The 18,607-nt window shown below is 43.5% G+C and overlaps 1 protein-coding gene across 5 annotated transcripts in view; it reads left to right on the top strand.

Moving 5' to 3' along the window:
• P4HA1 (prolyl 4-hydroxylase subunit alpha 1) overlaps positions 1–18,607 on the top strand; it is a 113,130-nt gene that overhangs the window by 25,706 nt on the left and 68,817 nt on the right. For all 5 annotated transcript variants that reach the window (XM_070752328.1, XM_070752325.1, XM_070752326.1 and 2 more), the window contains exons 3-4: positions 2,588–2,684; positions 5,410–5,561. In XM_070752328.1, the coding sequence (XP_070608429.1) occupies positions 2,588–2,684; positions 5,410–5,561 (249 nt within the window). The remainder of the gene's footprint in view (positions 1–2,587; positions 2,685–5,409; positions 5,562–18,607) is intronic.

Genomic DNA, 18,607 nt, shown 5'->3' on the forward strand with positions numbered 1-18,607 from the left:
GTTCATGGCCACCATGACAGCCATGGACCTGACTCAAGTAGTTCAGGGTCCGACTCATGAGGGTGGACGCACACCCGACATGATATTCCTCTCGGAGCAATTGAATAATGGTCTGAGACTAAGGGGCTTAGAAGCATTTCCTTTGTCATGGTCAGACCATTTTCTACTGTGGCTTGATTTCCTGGCTCCAATCCCCCCCCCCCCCCCGCAAGGAGGCAGAACCGATTAGGAGGTTCCGCCCCAGATGCCTGATGGACCCTGAGGGCTTTCATAGGGCACTTGGGGTTTTACCAGATTCACTCGTCCACAGCTCGGCAGAGTCTCTTGCTGAGGCCTGGAATAAGGGTGCATTGCTCATAGTCGCTCATGCCCTCATCACTCGAGGTTCGATTACTGCAACACTCTCTACATGGGGCTACCTTTGAAAAGTGTTCGGAAACTTCAGATCGTGCAGAACGCAGCCGCGAGAGCCATTGTGGGGCTTCCAAGATTCGCCCACGTTTCTTCAACACTCCATGGCTTGCATTGGCTGCCGATCAGTTTCCGGTCACAATTCAAAGTGTTGGTCATTACCTTTAAAGCCCTACATGGCATTGGACCAGATTACCTCCGGAACTGCCTGCTACCGCACGAATCCCAGCGACTGATAAGGTCCCACAGAGTTGGCCTTCTCCGGGTCCCGTCGACTAAATAATGCCATTTGGCGGGCCCGGGGGAAGAGCCTTCTCTGTGGCGGCCCCGGCCCTCTGGAACCAACTCCCCCTGGAGATTAGAACTGCCCCCACCCTCCCTGTCTTTCGTAAACTACTCAAGACTCACTTATACCGCCAGGCATGGGGGAGTTGAGATATTCCTTCCCCCTAGGCCATTACAATTTATGCATGGTATGTGTGTATGTTTTGTTTTATAATAAGGGTTTTTAGTTGTTTTAGTATTGGATTGTTACATGCTGTTTTTATCATTGTTGTTAACCGCCCCGAGTCTACGGAGAGGGGCGGCATACAAATTCAATAAATAAATAAATAAAAATAAATCCTTCGTTTCCCGAAAAAGGATAGGGGTTGCTACTTGTGGCCTTGCAGGCTGGATGAACCCTCTCGCTAATTTTTTGTCAATAAATCTATTCAATTCCTCCGGCTCTCCCAGAGTACATTTTTGGTTTTGGCAGTTTCACCCCTGGTAATATCTCAATGCTACAGTCCGTGGCCCTATGGGGTGGTAGCTTATCTGCCTCCTTTTCACTGAATGCCCCTTTGAGATCCCAATATTCCTTGGGGATTTATTCTTTCCCTTTGGTTCTTTCCACTGCAAAAGCACCTCTCCACCCCATTTCTGCCCAAACAATTCCCAGTTCCTTATCCCCTTTATAAGTGACAGTCACAGCTCCAGTGTGCCAGTTAACACCGGGGTTCCATTTTTTCAGCTATGGCAGTCCCAAAATAATGGCATTATTCATCTGGGGTCCACAATGAATGGTATAGTCTCCTGATGGGACCCCATTGTCATAATTAGGGGCTCAGTCTTGTGCGTGGCTGGTTTTCCCCCAGCCATTGACCCATCCAACTGGGTAAAAGAGATGGGGTCTTTCATGGGTCGTAGCTTTAGGCCCATTTTCTCTGCCATCTCTAGGCACATAAGATTCCTGGTGCAGCCCGAATCCAGAAGAGCTGACATATTACCCCTTGTCCCGCCCCCCATTGGGTCCCACAGTCTGAGGGGGATGTATAAAGATCTGGGGAGGGGGAATTACCAAAACAGACTCCTCCGGTTCGCTGTCTTCAATGAGCAGGCAGACCAGAGGTCCCAGCTCTTCCCCTTTAGGGGAGGTGACCTCTACGACCTCCTTTCCTTGGCGTCCTGCATCTGGAGCATTGCTCCATTCTCTTGCCGCCAGTAGGAGTCACCCTCGGCACAGGTTTTGCCAGGCACTCTACTGCTCAATGGCCCTCTTTTCTGCACCGGAAACATGCTGTTGGCCTGGGCTTCTCCGGCCCCGATCTCCCACTTTTCCTCGGGCTTCGTTCTTCCCCTGGAGAGGAACTTTTCTCTCGCTGACCTTTTAGAAGGTTGATCTCCACCTCCGCCGCCAGCTGAAACCATTGATTGAGGTCTTTAGGGGATGCTCTCACTTTGCAGTGTTGGTAGATCTCATCAGTTAGCCATCCATGTAGTAGTATTCCATGAGGATCCTCACTGGGTACGTGCTCACGTAGGACATCAATACCCAAAACTGTTGGGTGTATTCCCCCACCGATCTTCCGCCTTGCTTCAGAGTTTTTATTTTGTTTCTAGCCTTCCTCCCCGCTAAGGGGTCTTCGAAATGTGCTCTAGGAGCTGTCATAAATTCATCAAAATTCCTCAGGGAGGGGTCTCTGTTCATGCAGCGAAACCAGCGAAACCATCCAATCAGCTGGGTTGCTGGGAAAGGAAAACTTATCAGGGCCTCCAGAATCTTCCCCTCCCAAATATCCCATATCTCACCACCACCCCGTTTCTCATGTTAAAAGTTTTGTAATTTCTGTTCTAAAACTGTTAGAATTTCATCACAATGTTCATGAACATACTGATATATTGATCTGTCTTTTAGGACATATGACAGACTTGATTCATACAGAAAAGGACTTGGTGATATCTCTGAAAGACTATATCAAGGCAGAAGAAAGCAAGTTGGAACAATTAAGGCAGTATGTAATTCTTTGAATGCTAATACTTAGCAGTGTTCTACCTAGTGGTGATGAGTGGTGTGGTGGCCTAGAAATGGAACTCTTGCCTCAAATCAGGAGGCTGCGAGTTCAATCTTGGGTACAGGCAGATATTTCTCTCTCTGGGCACATTGAAAATATATCTGCTGAGCAAAACTCCACATTGACGACAGGAAGAGCAGCCGGCCATGAAAACATTCTGCTGGCTCCATTCAGTTGCTCAGACTCCACCCTGCAAGGGATTATGGGGTCGTTAAAAGATGATGACTTAGCAGTGATCTACCAGCCAATTTTTTTTTTTAAAAAAACCCTTTATGCTAATTAATTTTGTGGTTCTTTTGTGAGTAAAACTATATCTACCACTTTTTAAGGGTAAGATTCTCTCTACAATTTTTATAAAAGTTTATTGAAAATCGTCAGAAATAAAATATCTATAGTGAGTAATGGCATTTTAGTAAGTGCTCCTGAGGTTCATTCCTTCATTTGTTTCATGTCTTTTTTAAAAACCCAGAATATTGTTATAATACTCTGAGCTTTATACTCCACACAGTCACTCACACCCTCATTATCTCTTGTCTTGACTATTGCAATGCGCTCTACATGGGGCTACCCTTGAAGAGTGTTCGGAGACCTCAGCTGATGCAAAATGCAGCGGTGTGTACAATAATGGGTATACCAAGGTATGCCTGTATTACTCCATCTTTACGTGAGCTGTATTGGTTGCCAGTTGGTCTCCAAATGCAATTCAAGGTGTTGGTTATCACCTTTAAAGCCCTAAATGGCTCAGGGCCAGACTATTTATGGGATCGCCTCTGACCTCATACCTCATTGCATCCAGTAAAGGCCCACAGAGTTGGGCTTCTCCCGGTCCCATCCGCCAAGCAATGTCAGTTGGCGGGATCTTGGGGAAGAGACTTCTCTGTGGCGACTCCAACTCTACCGATCTTCTGGAAAGCTGTTAAGACTTGACTTTTCTAGCAGGGCTGGAATTATATTGACTGCTGTGTATGTATGTTCTTTTTAGGATATTGTTTTATATTACTGATTTTATTGTGTATTTGGATTGTATTTTAGTATTGTTGTATTTGTTAGCCATTCTGAGTCCATTTTGGAATGAGTGGGATATAAATACAAACAAACAAATAAATAAATAATCAGTTGGGTAAATTTAGTCTCCCTCAGCTCAACCTACCTCACAATGTCCCAGAGGAGCTTTTTTCTAAAAGGCAACTAGATTTTCTTTGTTTTCTCTTTGAAAATGTTTCTAAGAAACTTCTTCAGTTCATGAGTTCAGTTCTTGGATGAGAAGTGAAACATTTTCAGAGAAAAAAAACTGATGTCTTTTGGAAAAAGCACCTTTGGGACAATCATGACATGGGTTATTGAAAATCTCCATAGACATCTTTCTCACAGTGCATAAAATAGAGATTTTCATGTAAGCCGTCTTGAATTCCTGGAGAAAAGATAGGATTTATATAGTATAAGATGTAATATGTATTGGAGCCAGTTTTGTCTGTTGTTTTAGACTTGAGGCTAGAAAGCAGAAGACTGAGTTCAAATCCCCCCCAGCTATGAATACCAACTAAATCAGGGGTCCCCAACCAGTGGTGGACTGCTACTGGTTTGGGTGAACTGGTAGTTCTGATGATCAGCTGGCCCCACCCACTTGCCCCTGTGCTATTCTGTCCTATATTTCCTTCTTTCTGGCTCAACTGATTCACACGGCACAGCTGATTTCTGCACTTCCACTGTTCTACTTATTGGGGTTGCCTTAGAAGCAAAGCAGCTGAGCTTCAAATTGCTGTATTTTGAACACTGTGTGCAAGCGCACAATCACCAAACCAGTTGTTAAACCAATTGCAGCTCACCACTGTCCCCAACCCCCTGCGCCACAGATCAGTACCATATGCAGGCTGTTAGGAATCAGATCGCATAAGTGACAGGCGAGTGAACGAAGCTTCATGTGTGCATGCCTGTTGCACGTGTGACATTATTCTACCACTCCATGGAAGAAACAATTTGTTTCGAAGCTGGGCCCTGAAATCAGGAAGGTTAGGAAACTGCTGGGCTAAATAACCTCCAACCAGTCAGTCACACTCAGCTCAATTTACCTCACCATTTTAAAGGTTGGATAATAAATATAAAATAAATATAAAAAAAGATTCATTTTGTTAAGAGCAAACTCAAAAATATATACCTCATGATAAAATATGTGTGTGTGTGTGTGTGCATGTTTGTATGTACTGTATTTTTCAGTGTATAAGATGCACCGGAATATAAGATACACCTTAGTTTTTGGGGAGGAAGATAAGAAAAAAGCTGATGTGTGGGTGGTTCGGCCTCCTAGAATACACCAAATCAGCTGTTCCCAGAGGTGAATTTTATCAACAGGTTCATTGGTTGTGAGTTCTATGCCTTGCTTTTTTTCCCCTGCCTCTGAAACCTCAATTTCAGAGGCTTTTCTTCTGAAGCTCCATTTCAGACACTTTTTTTCTGAAGCTCTGTTTCAGAGGCTTTTTTCAACCTTTGAAACCTCTGTTTGAGAGGTGGGTGGGGCTACATTCCGAGTATAAGCTGCACCCAGATTTTCACCCCCTTTGTGTGTGTGTGGGAAGATGCATCTTATAGACTGAAAAATGTGGTAAATGTTCATGTTATTGTAGCATTGGTTTAACCATCTCACTAAACTTCTATTTTCTATGCTTAGGTGGGCTGAGAGGTTGGATAAGCTGACAGATACTGCGACCAAAGACCCAGAGGGATTTTTGGGACATCCGGTGAATGCATTCAAGTTGATGAAACGACTGAACACTGAGTGGAATGAGCTTGAGAATTTGGTCTTGAAGGATATGTCTGCTGGTAGGGCTTTTGAAATTCTTTGAAGCAATCGGTCATTAAATACACTGAGTAGCCAAGGAAGTCCAGATTTCAATTCCTGCCTTTGTGGTGAATTCACTAGGAAGAGTCCCAAGTATGCTTAACTGTAAAAACTAATTTGGTATTAGAGCCTCCAGTCTAAGCAGTGCAACTACAGTGATCCCCCGCTCGTCGCGAGGGTTCCGTTCCAGGACCCCCCGCAAGGAGCGGGTTTTCGCGAAGTAGCGCTGCGGAAGTAAAAACACCATCTGCGCATGTGCAGATGGTGTTTTAAACTTCCGCAGCGCTAGCGAGGAGCCGAAGATTTGGGGGGCGGCGCGGCTCTTTTAAAACATTGCCGCCGACATGGGGGGCTCGCTAGCACCCCCCCGAACCCCCAACCCGGGTTTGGGGGGGTGCTAGCAAGCCCCCCATGTCGGCGGCGATGTTTTAAAAGAGCCGCGCCGCCCCCAATCTTCGGCTCCTCAGCGGCGAGCGAGCGAGCGAAGCCAAGCCGGCAGCAATGTCGCCGCCGCTGCAGCCAACGCGCGCTACGATCTTCCGGGCCAGCCAGGCTTAGTCACGGAAGGCAGCCGCTTGGCCCGGGATGCTGGGCCGAGAGGAGCCGAGCTTGATCCGCTGAGCCTGGCTGGCCCGGAAGATCGTAGCGCGCGTTGGCTGCAGCGACATTGCTGCCGGCTTGGCTTCGCTCGCTCGCTCGCCGCGCCGCCCCCCAATCTTCGTCTCCTCAGCGGCGAGCGAGCGAAGCCAAGCCGGCAGCAATGTCGCCGCCGCTGCAGCCAACGCGCGCTACGATCTTCCGGGCCAGCCAGGCTCAGCGGATCAAGCCCGGCTCCTCTCGGCCCAGCATCCCGGGCCAAGCGGCTGCCTTCCGTGACTGAGCCTGGCTGGCCCGGAAGATCGTAGCGCGCGTTGGCTGCAGCGGCGGCGACATTGCTGCCGGCTTGGCTTTGCTCGCCGCTGCAGCCAACGCGCGCTACGATCTTCCGGGCCAGCCAGGCTCAGTCACGGAAGGCAGCTGCTTGGCCCGGGATGCTGGGCCGAAAGGAGCCGGGCTTGAAGATCGCAGCGCGCGTTGGCTGCGGTGGCGAGGGCTTGCGATGGAGGGTGGAGGAAGCGGCCATGGGAGGGCGAGCTGCCTCAGGGAGGAGGATCGGGCGGGACCAGGTGGGGGCTGGAATTTCTCCGCCAGGGCGAAGGGCGGGCGAGCGGCGAAGGGCGGGCGAGCGGGTGCTGGGGAGGGCTTCTCGCCCTCCCGCCAGCAAGAGGGGGAGCGAAGGGCGTGGGCAGGCGAAGGGCGGGCGAGCGGCAGCGAGGAGTTTGCGTGGGCGGTGGGGAAACTCCTCGCTGATGCCAGCAAGAGGGGGAAGACCCAGGGAAGCCGCCCAGCAGCTGATCTCCCGGTTGCCATCTACGCATGCGTGCCCATAGAAAAAAAAGGGCACGCATGCGTAGATGGTATTTTGACTTCCGGGTTGAAAAATCGCAAATTACCCTGTTCGCAATGGTCGGGGACGCAATAACCGGGGGATCACTGTATTTGTATATTGCCAAAGTGCCAGGGTAATGGATACTTCTGGCTGGAAGTGACCAGAGGATGTAACTATTAATAAATTTAAAACACACCAAGGCAGTGTGTACCAATTAGATCTTTCTGAGTTCAGTTGTTATTCTTCATAATAACAAAATATGTAGAGTGGTTGGTGTTCTTAGTGATGAGATTGGAGTTACATCAAAAATAGTACTGCAAATTATTGATGAATGTCATTGTCAATAATCTATTTTATTCCTTTGCAGTTAATAGCATTGGCTTCTTAGCATTCACATATTGAAAAGAAAAAGAACAGTTAAGTTCAGGTAGTCCTCAATTTACAACCCAATTAGGACCAGAATTTCCATGCAAAGCAAGCAAGTTGTTACACGAGTTGCATCCTTTTGAAACATAGAAGATTGATGGCAGAAAAAGACCTCATGATCCATCTAGTCTTATACTATTTCCTGTATTTTATCTTAGGATGGATATATGTTTATCCCAGGCATGTTTAAATTCAGTTATTATGGATTTACCAACCATATCTGCTGGAAGTTTGTTCTAAGCATCTACTACTCTTTCAGTAAAATAATATTTTCTCACGTTACTTCTAATCTTTCCCCCAACTAACCTCAGATTGTGCCCCCTTGTTCTTGTGTTCATTTTCCTATTAGACACAGGTGGTGGGGAAGGAGAGGGAGCTGCTACCATCCCTGGCACTGCCCGCCGTGGATGGGCTGGTGCCAAGCCTCTTTGAAGTTTGTGGCAGAGTGCTCAGCCTCCCCCCCCAGGCGCATGGCAGGCTGGCAGAGTGCTCAGCCTCCCCCCCCAGGCCCCCCCCTCAGCCTCCCCCCCCCCAGGCGCATGGCAGGCTGGCAGTGGAACAGGGAGCTTGCATGCGCAGGTATATTTAACTATAACTGATGTCAAGCTAACTGGCCTGTAATTACTAGCTTCTTCTCTACTGCCCTTCTTGTGGATAGGCACAACACTGGCCATTTTCCAATCATCAGGAACATCTCCTGTTAAAAGGGATGGGTTAAACAAATCAGTCGGGGGTGGGGAAGCAATCACATATCTGAGTTCTTTAACTCAGAATGCCATCTGGTGCAAAAAAACTGGGTGCGTCTTATACACCAAATGTTCTTGGGAGACGGTCGGTGGCGGGGGCAGCAGCCTTCCCCTAATCCCAGTGGCGGCTTTTCATGCCGTTTGGCAGCTGGTGCCAGCCGCTGCTGCAAACTGCATGATAAGCCAGTATCGCCAAACTAAGATAAGGCTGCTGCTACTGACCGCCCCTGTCGGACTACGGGACTACACTCCAAGTTTAACGGCACCTCTCTCCCTTGGTACGTTCATCTCGCTTCCTCCTCTATAAACCAACTCGGCTCTTCCTCCTCTGTAAACGTTTCGTTCCCACAAGGGGAGGACAGGAGGCTGCTGCTTCCACCGCTGCCGCCGCTGCTTCTAATGGAGGCTGAGGCAAACAGGCAGCGCTGTGTCCTTGTCAGATCCACTTCATCCTTCCTCCTCAGCCGCCCGGGTTTCAGTTCCATACTTCCTATAGGCCAGACCTGGGCAAGGGGCGGCCCATGGGCTGCATCTGGCCCTCCCGCTATCTGTGACTGGTCCGCGAAGGTCGGGGTCTGCTCCAGTGCGAGGATGAAAGAGCTCACCTCTCACAGTACTCCTCCGGTTCCTGCTTTCCTGATGAATCATGAGGAAAGTAGGAATCGGAGGAGTCCCGGCAGACACGGTGAGCTCTTTCATCCTCGCACTGGAGCAGACACTGGCCTCTTACCAAGAGCGGCCGAGCACAGAAACCACGCAAACACTCCAGCGTAGTGACTGCGGTGCACCGTGTTGCCATAAAGCAAACAATTAGGGGTCTGTAGAGTGGGTCTGGGTGTTTAGGAAGGGCCAGGGTCTGGGTCTTTAGAGTGGTCAGCGCCGAAAAAATCCCCTAACTGTGAGCAGTACAGGAGTGGTACACAGATACCACGTGCTTCCTCCCCTGTCCCCTGCAGCAGCTACTAGTGCTCTGTTCTTCTGGCACTTGGGTAGAGAATCGGGACTTCCATCGGAAGAATTAGCCAAGGTTAGCTGTTAAATATGTCGGCTAACGTTAAAAAAAGAAAGATTGATGCAGAATGCAGAGTTTTTAACAAGGAATGGACTTCTAAATATTTATTTACTGAAGCCAAAGGTAAAGTTGTTTTTGTTTGTTTGTGGAGAGCAGATAGCTGTGTTTAAAGATTACAATTTGAGTCACCATTACGAGACTAAACATGCAGAGAAATACAAGAATTTGACATAGGAAGAGTGGTCACGGGCATCTGAAGATTTGCTATCAATACTGCAAAGGCAGCAAGGATTTTTTACAAAGCTCCACACATCCAGGGCTGCAGCCGTCAGGACAAGCTTTGTAATATTCTACAAAATTGCAAGAAACAGTAAGCCATTCTCTGATGGGAAGTTTGTCAAATAATGTTTGGTGGACTCTGCAGCAATAATTTGTCCTGAGAAAAAAGAAGCGTTTTCAAATGTGCCCCTCTCCAGACGAACTGTAACAAGATAGGTAGAAGACATTGCGGGGAATTTTGAGTTTTAGCTGAAAAACAAAGTTGATGATTTTATTTTCCCCCCCCCGGCTCTGGACGAGAGCTGTGATATCCTTGACACCGCCCAGTTACTTATCTTTGTACGTAGAATAACAAAAAACTTTGAGATGACTGAAGAGCTGATAGCTTTGCGATCAATGAAAGGTACCACGGCAGGGAGTGATTTGTTCACCGAAGTAAATGCATCCATGGACAAACTGGGCCTAAAATGGAACAAATTAGTAAGTGTTATAACTGATGGCTGTCCAAATATGACAGGGAAAAATGTTGGACTTTTGAAGCGGATGCAAGATAAAGTGAATTAAATAAACCCAGAACAGAAATTGATATTTTTGCATTGCATTATTCATCAAGAAATGCTGTGCAAGTCGGTGCTAAAAATCAGCCATGTTGTTGATGTTGTAATTAAGATAGTTAATTTCATCAAGGCAAGAGCACTGAATCACAGACAATTTGTTGCACTGTTGGAGGAACAAGAAAGTGAACATGGTGACATAGGCTACCACACAGCTGTGAGATGGCTCAGCCTTGGAAAGGTGCTTAGAACAGTATGAGACCTGAGAACTGAGATTCAGGATTTTTGTGAAATGAAAGGCAAAGACATCCCAGAGTTCTCAGATAAACACTGGATGGCAAATCTGGCCTTTGCCATTGAAGTGACTACACTAATGAATGAGATAAATACCAAGCTCCAAAGCAAAGGCCTCTTTGCACATGAAATGTTCAGCTTGGTGCCAACTTTCATGAGAAAATTGAAGTTTCTTTCTAGCCAATTGAAGGTCAAAATTCTCACTCACATGCCAACACTGAAAGAAGTCATACCATCAGCTGATCACCTTGACAAGTATTCATTCATGTTTGCGGCTTTACAGGATGAATTTTCCAGAAGATTTGAAGGCTTCAAAGCATTTGAGAGTGAAATGCACATTATTTCTTCTCCCTTTACATGCTGTGTGGATAATGCACCCAGTGATGTCCAGTTAGAACTCATTGATCTACAGTCTGACAATTTACTGGCAGAGCTTTTTAAATCAGTATCACTGCTAGAGTTTTATTCTTCTCTCAAAGAGGAAAATTTTCCAAACATATGGAAGCATGCTCAGAGGATGTTAGTTCTCTTTGGATCTACCTATGTATGTGAACAAACATTCTCACTGATAAAGTTCAACAAATCCAGATACAGATCCTCTCTCAGTGATGATCACTTGTGTGCTGTTCTTCGCATATTCACCTCAGATATTGAATCTAACTTCAGTGAACTTGTTCAGACCCAAAACAGGCTAGATTACTCTCGTTGAACATTTTCATGTTATTGAGATGTTTCATTTACTGTTCTTTACTAAGTTAAAAGGATGCCGGTCTTTAAAAAACTAACATGATATCATCTGTTCATCATCTCATCATTAAATAATGATGTAATTAGGTCCTCCATATTTTCATTGTATTGTAAATCTTTGAATTGTTTAACATATTGTTTGTTTATGAAAAGATAGCATATGTATACTAACCATGTCTCAGTTATGACAACCAGATCCAAATTATCTCTTGATATTATGGCCATTAACTCACAGAGCTTGTTGCTCAAGCTTTGAACATGTTACTAAAAACCTCCCCTCCCTCCAGGGAGAAAAAAAAACTCATAAAATTTTGTTTTCTTTTCCAAATTAATGAAAATGTGTTTCTTTATAAGTATTTATTAAAGATGGAAGCCAGAAATTTCAGTGAAAGGAAAGGTGGTTCATAAGGTTATATAAAATATACAAGGGTATGTAAAACATTCTGTTCTCTGAGAACCATGGAATAGTCTGTTCTTTTTTTTTCTTGGCTTGTGCTTCTAGTTTTTAAAGAATTTAAAGAAGCTTTTTAAAAACTACTGAAACACCCCTACAAAAGGATCACATTGATATGGGGTGGGGGAAGCTTTTTTTGTTTTGGGAAGCTTATGAGAGAGAGATTCAACCTACATAGAATTAAGAAGAAATTTCATATCATTGAGAACAATTAATCAGTGGAACAGTTTATCTCTGATAGTTGTTGGTGTTCCATTGCTGGAGGCTTTCAAGAAAAGACTGGGCAGACATTTATTCAGAATACTATAGAGTTGGACTAGAAGATCTCCAATGTTCCGTCATACTCTTGTCATGCTGTTCTGTCTTTGAAACAATTTTACACACCCCTATAAAAATTTATAACGACTTCACTAACTGTTTATTAAATTAATTATAATAATAGTTTACTCACATTTAAAATAATAACTGTATTTACTTAGCTTTTTTCTTCACTTTTGAATAACTTAGATTAACATAGTAAAGGACTTAAATACATACAATCTTGAAGTAATATATTGATATATTTTGACTCACTAATTTTTTTTGCGGATTTTATATTTATTTATTTATTTATTTATTTATTTATTATTTCGATTTGTATTCGATTTTTATTCCCTCTCCGCGAACTCGGGGCGGCTCACAACAAAAAATATAAACAATCGTACAAATCCAAATAAATTCAATAAATTTAAGTATTTAAATAGTTTTAAAAAGAACCCCACTATATTAACAAGCACACACACAAACATACCATACATAAATTGTATGTGGCCGGGGGAGGTGTTTCAGTTCCCCCATGCCTGACGACAAAGGTGGGGTTTGAGAGCTTTACGGAAGGCAGGGAGAGTAGGGGCAGTTCTAATCTCCGGGGGGAGTTGGTTCCAGAGGGCCGGGGCCGCCAGAGAGAAGGCTCTTCCCCTGGGGCCCGCCAACCGACATTGTTTAGTTGACGGGACCCGGAGAAGGCCCACTCTGTGGGACCTAATCGGTCGCTGGGATTCGTGCGGCAGAAGGCAGTCTCGGAGATATTCTGGTCCGATGCCATGAAGGGCTATACTTAAATAACTGAAAAAATTCTGTTATACATAATATTCTTGATATAATTAATTGGCAATTGGGCTGTTATTTCTCCCTTTATATATTACTATATATACCCCTTTCTCTTTCTTTCCTCTGTAAATCTTCTTTCTTATTATTTTTTACTTCTACTTCATATCTACAACCTTAACTAATGAATTGCAATGAGTTCTACTATATAAACTTACTTTATTAATATTAATATCAATTGGGGATTAAAATAATTGCACTGCAACATTCTAGATCTATAGTAGATTATGAATAAATTAACAGATTAATTAAATAATTGTATATATATATATATATATATATATATATATATATTTCCTTTCATTATATATTGTGTTGACTTTATAATATAACTTACTGTGTTTCTTTATATATATTATAGATAAAATTGATTGATAAGATTGAAAACAGTGTCTAAATACATCTCTTATCCCTTTCTTCTTTATATTTCTTTTCCCCACTCTATATATTAAAAATTCATTTTTCATTAACTTACTAACACCTTTAAACCTTTAAACAAAATTAATTGATTAACATATTAACATTCTCAAAGATGCCAATACCATCTTACCCTCTACATCTATCTAAATAACTTTATTAACCTAAAAATTGAATTCTATTTCAAAAATCCAACGTGAACTATCGAATAAAAAATCCGAAGATGTCTTCAACAAACCAGGCAACAATAACGAAAACATGGAAAAAAAACACTATCTTCTCAATGCCCATCAGAAACAACCCCAACAGACAAAATAACTCTACCTCAAGCCTCACAACCACCCCATAACATTACATTGACCTCACTCTTCGAAATGATGACTAGGATGCAAGAATCCATTGATCGTAACCATGAATCAATGTATGGAAGTATGGGTATAATGTGAGAGGACATCAAGAAAATGCAGGACCACGTTGGCAACCTAGACGAACGCATGGAAAAATTAGACAACAAAATGGAAACGGTACAGGGAATTGTAACTACCAATGGTAAAAAATCCAAACAATAGAAGAGAAAAATGAACGAACAGAAACACGCCTTCAATTTACCGAAGCTAGAGCAGAATATATAAATAAAAACCTAGAAGAGGCGGTGATGAACCTAGAAATGGAAAAGTCTGCCTTTTTTCTTGTGAAATATGAAGGAAGCAGACGACCAAGACCTTTCCCGAACTATGTCCGAAATTCTCTCAAAAATGACTGGAAAAACAAAGCAAGAAGTGGTTGAACAAATCGATGAAATATACCGAGTCTCTACCTCTTTTTAACGCAGAAATAGATTACCGCGGGAAATACATATAAGATTTACAAAGAGAAGTACAAGTGACGAAATATACAGAGCATCAAAAGAAAACGTAATTTCACATACAGGAAAAGAGATAATGGTACTAAGACAGATTCCCAGAGGAGTACGAGAAAGACGTAAACCCTACCAATTCCTGATAAACAAACTAAACAAAAATAAAATCATGTTTAAATGGCTGATACCAGAAGGAATACTCGTAACTCTACTTGATAAGAAATATAAAATAAGTACACCAGAAGATGCGAAGGAATTCTACGAAGAGTTACTAAAACCTCTCGAAGATAAGTTTCTAAAAGAAATAGACGTTAAAGACACAACGAATACGGAAGAGTCAAGCCTAGAAGATATCACTCAAAAGAAAGAACCGGAACCAATACAGACCCAAGAAGATGACTCGCAACAACTACAAAACAAACATGAAAGACAAGGGCCGATTACAAGGGCAAAAGCCGAAGCAAGAAAATAAAAATGACAAAAAACCAGCTATCTTAACACAAGGAGATGATATCACCATATTTTCAACTAACATCAATGGATTAAACTCAGACAGAAAAAGGGAATTTTTTTTTCATAAACTTCTAAGCCATAACTTTCATATAACATGTCTACAAGAAACACATATTGCAAAAAAAGATACCAGAGTTCTACTGCTCCCAGGTCTTGGTGAACTTTTCACTTCCTTAGCATCAGTTAAAAGAAGAGGGATAGCTATATACGTCAAAACCCAATACAGACCAAAACTTATATATGAAGAATCCGACGGTCAAATAACGATCAGAAATGAACATCTAATAATAATAGGAATCTATGCAGCCACTGTCAATCAAACTGCATTCTACACACAACTACACAAAAAATACTTGAAATGAACCTAACAAACTTCATTATTATAGGTGACTTCAATGCGATACAAAATAAAAACAAAGACCATAAGAGTAGCAAACAACACTGTTCAAGAAAAACTCTCCCAGCCACATTTGATCATCTAACATACGAATTTGCACTTAAGGATATATGGAGAACGCATCATCCGGAAAAAACACAATACACCTTCTTTTCACACCCACACAAATCTTGGCCACACATCGATATGGCTTGGTCCAATTCTTATATCATAAACCAAACAAAAGAAATAAGGATTTTACCTGCCTCCTGGGCTGATCACCACCCCATACTTCTAACTCTCAACAACCAGGATATTATAACACGCCAAAGATGGACTATGAACTACTCCACTATAAATAAAAAACATTTCAAAACTAAGATAGAAAACGAACTACCACTCTTTATAACGACTAATAGTGAAGGAAACACAACATTACAGATAGTTTGGGATACAATGAAAGCCTACATACGTGGAATATACATATCCTACTCAGCGTACACTAATAAACAGAAGGAAGCAGAAACAACTCTACAACAATACCCAGATGACAACAACACTAATTAAAATTAAAACTATAAAACATGAAATAAATTTAGAAACTCAACAACAACTTACTGCCAAATTCAAAATTTTAAAACAATTAAATTTTGAATTTGCAAACAAACCCAGCCGCTGGCTGGCTTTCAAATTGGCGCAACAGAAAGCTGAAAAAACCATAGAATCCCTTTATGATAACTCGGGCCTGTTGAAAACGAACACAGAAGAAAAGAAAAACATAATAAAACATTTTTATCAGGAATTATATAACTCAGACAAACCAGACAACTCTGCAATTAGGGAATACCTAGCTCAAAATGAAACATTACAGATAACGGATGAAGAAAGAACCAAATTAAATAGGAACATAACTTCTACAGAAATCAAACTGGCCATTGCAAAACAACATAACAATAAAACCCCAGGACCCGAAGGTATCCCCTCGGAATTTTATAAACACCATCAGGACATACTAGAACCACTTATGCTAAAACTATATAATGAGGCCTTACAACAAGGCAAGCTTCCTAAAACATGGTCCGAAGCCTACATCACTATCATACCAAAAGAAAATAAAGACAAAAAATATTTGGAAAATTACCAACCAATCTCTTTATTAAATACGGACTATAAAAATTTTTCAACAATAATTGCAGAACGTTTTAAAAAGATCCTGAATAACATTATCCATCCAGACCAAAATGGATTCCTGCCAACAACAAACATCAGTAATAATACCCGCACTATACTCAACACTTTAGAATATTACAAGGAAAACTCTGATAAACCAATGGCTCTCATATTTATAGATCTTAAAAAAGCTTTTGATTCTCTATACGGCGAATATTTCATAACACAAATAGAACATATGAAATTTGGAGACAACTTTCTTAACCTAATAAAATCTATCTATTCCCAACAATCAGCAAAAATACTCTTCAACAAATCTATTACAGAAGAAATAACAGTAATGAGAGGTGTACGTCAGGGATATCCCTTAGCACCCCTAATCTTTATACTTGCCATAGAAACACTACTAAAAATCATAAGAAACAATGAAGAAATAAACGGACTCAAAATAAAAAAGGAACACTTTAAACTTCAAGCTTTTGCAGACAACATAGTATTCACAATTCAAGATCCACTCAAAACAGCCCACATTTTAATTTATTTATTTATTTATTTATTTATTTATTTATTATTTGGATTTGTATGCCGCCCCTCTCCGAAGACTCGGGGCGGCTCACAGCAAGTAGTACTAATCATAAATGATCCAAACAGTTAAAATATTTAAAGCTTTAAAAAACCCCATATACTAACAGACACGCACACAAGCATACCATGTATAAATTAAACATGCCCAGGGGGAGATGATTCAATTCCCCCATGCCTGACAACAAAGGTGGGTTTTGAGGAGTTTACGGAAGGCAGGAAGAGTAGGGGCAGTTCTAATCTCCGGGGGGGAGTTGGTTCCAGAGAGCCGGTGCCGCCACAGAGAAGGCTCTTCCCCTGGGGCCCGCCAACTGACATTGTTTAGTTGACGGGACCCGGAGAAGGCCCACTCTGTGGGACCTAATTGGTCGCTGGGATTCGTGCGGCAGGAGGCGGTCTTGGAGATATTCTGGCCCAATACCATGACGGGCTTTAAAGGTCATAACCAACACTTTGAATTGTGACCGGAAATTGATCGGCAGCCAATGCAGACTGCGGAGTGATGGTGAAACATGGGCATACCTAGGTAAGCCCATGACTGCTCTCGCAGCTGCGTTCTGCACGATCTGAAGTTTCCGAACACTTTTCAAAGGTAGCCCCATGTAGAGAGCATTACAGTAGTCGAACCTCGAGGTGATGAGGGCATGAGTGACTGTGAGCAATGAGTCCCGGTCCAGATAGGGCCGCAACTGGTGCACCAGGCGAACCTGGGCAAACGCCCCCCTCGCCACAGCTGAGAGATGGTTTTCTAATGTGAGCTGTGGATCGAGGAGGACGCCCAAGTTGCGAACCCTCTCTGAGGGGGTCAATAATTCCCCCCCCCAGGGTAATGGACGGACAGATGGGATTGTCCTTGGGAGGCAAAACCCACAGCCACTCTGTCTTATCCGGGTTGAGTTTGAGTCTGTTGACACCCATCCAGGCCCCAACAGCCTCCAGGCACCGGCACATCACTTCCACCGCTTCGTTGACTGGGCATGGGGTGGAGATGTAAAGCTGGGTATCATCAGCATATTGATGATACCTCACCCCATGTCCTTGGATGATCTCACCCAGCGGTTTCATGTAGATGTTAAATAGCAGGGGGGAGAGGACCGACCCCTGAGGCACCCCACAAGGGAGAGACCTCGGAGCCGACCTCTGACCCCCCACTAACACCGACTGCGACCGGCCAGAGAGGTAGGAGGAGAACCACTGGAGAACAGTGCCTCCCACTCCCAACCCCCCCAGCCGGTGCAGAAGGATACCATGGTCGATGGTATCGAAAGCCGCTGAGAGGTCGAGGAGCACCAGGACAGAGGATAAACCCCTGTCCCGGGCCCGCCAGAGATCATCCATCAACGTGACCAAAGCGGTTTCCGTGCTGTAACCGGGCCTGAAACCCGACTGCTGGGGACCTAGATAATCGGCTTCTTCCAAGGACCGCTGGAGCTGGAGTGCCACCACCTTCTCAACAACCTTCCCCATAAAGGGAAGGTTGGAGACTGGACGATAGTTATTATTTTTTTTAAAAAAATAATTTTTATTGGTTTTATAGGTTTACATAAAACAAACATATAACAGTGCACAGTGCATGTGCCCGTCACCTAACAACACACACACCCCGTCACCCCCACCACCCGTACAAGAGGATTCAAAATTTTTTACTTATTTATCTATCTATTAATCCTTGGCTCTATCTTGAACAAATATTACTGAAAGAGTGATTGTAATTTATTTTTCATATTTACATCACAGATTCTACTTAACATATAGCCTTTTACCTAAAAGACTGGACGATAGTTATTAAGTACGGCTGGGTCCAGGGAAGGCTTCTTGAGGGGGCGCACGAGCGCTTCTTTATAGAGTGTTGGAAAAACTCCCCTCCCCAAGGAAGCATTGGTAATCTCCTGGGCCCAGCTCCGTGTCACCTCCCTGCTGGCCGAAACCAACCAGGAGGGACACGGATCCAGTAAACAGGTGGCGGAACTCACAGCTCCAATGGCCCTGTCCACTTCATCAGGTGTCACCAGATCAAACTCTT

Source organism: Erythrolamprus reginae, chromosome 5 (assembly GCF_031021105.1).
Source record: "Erythrolamprus reginae isolate rEryReg1 chromosome 5, rEryReg1.hap1, whole genome shotgun sequence".
Lineage (NCBI taxonomy): Eukaryota > Metazoa > Chordata > Lepidosauria > Squamata > Dipsadidae > Erythrolamprus > Erythrolamprus reginae.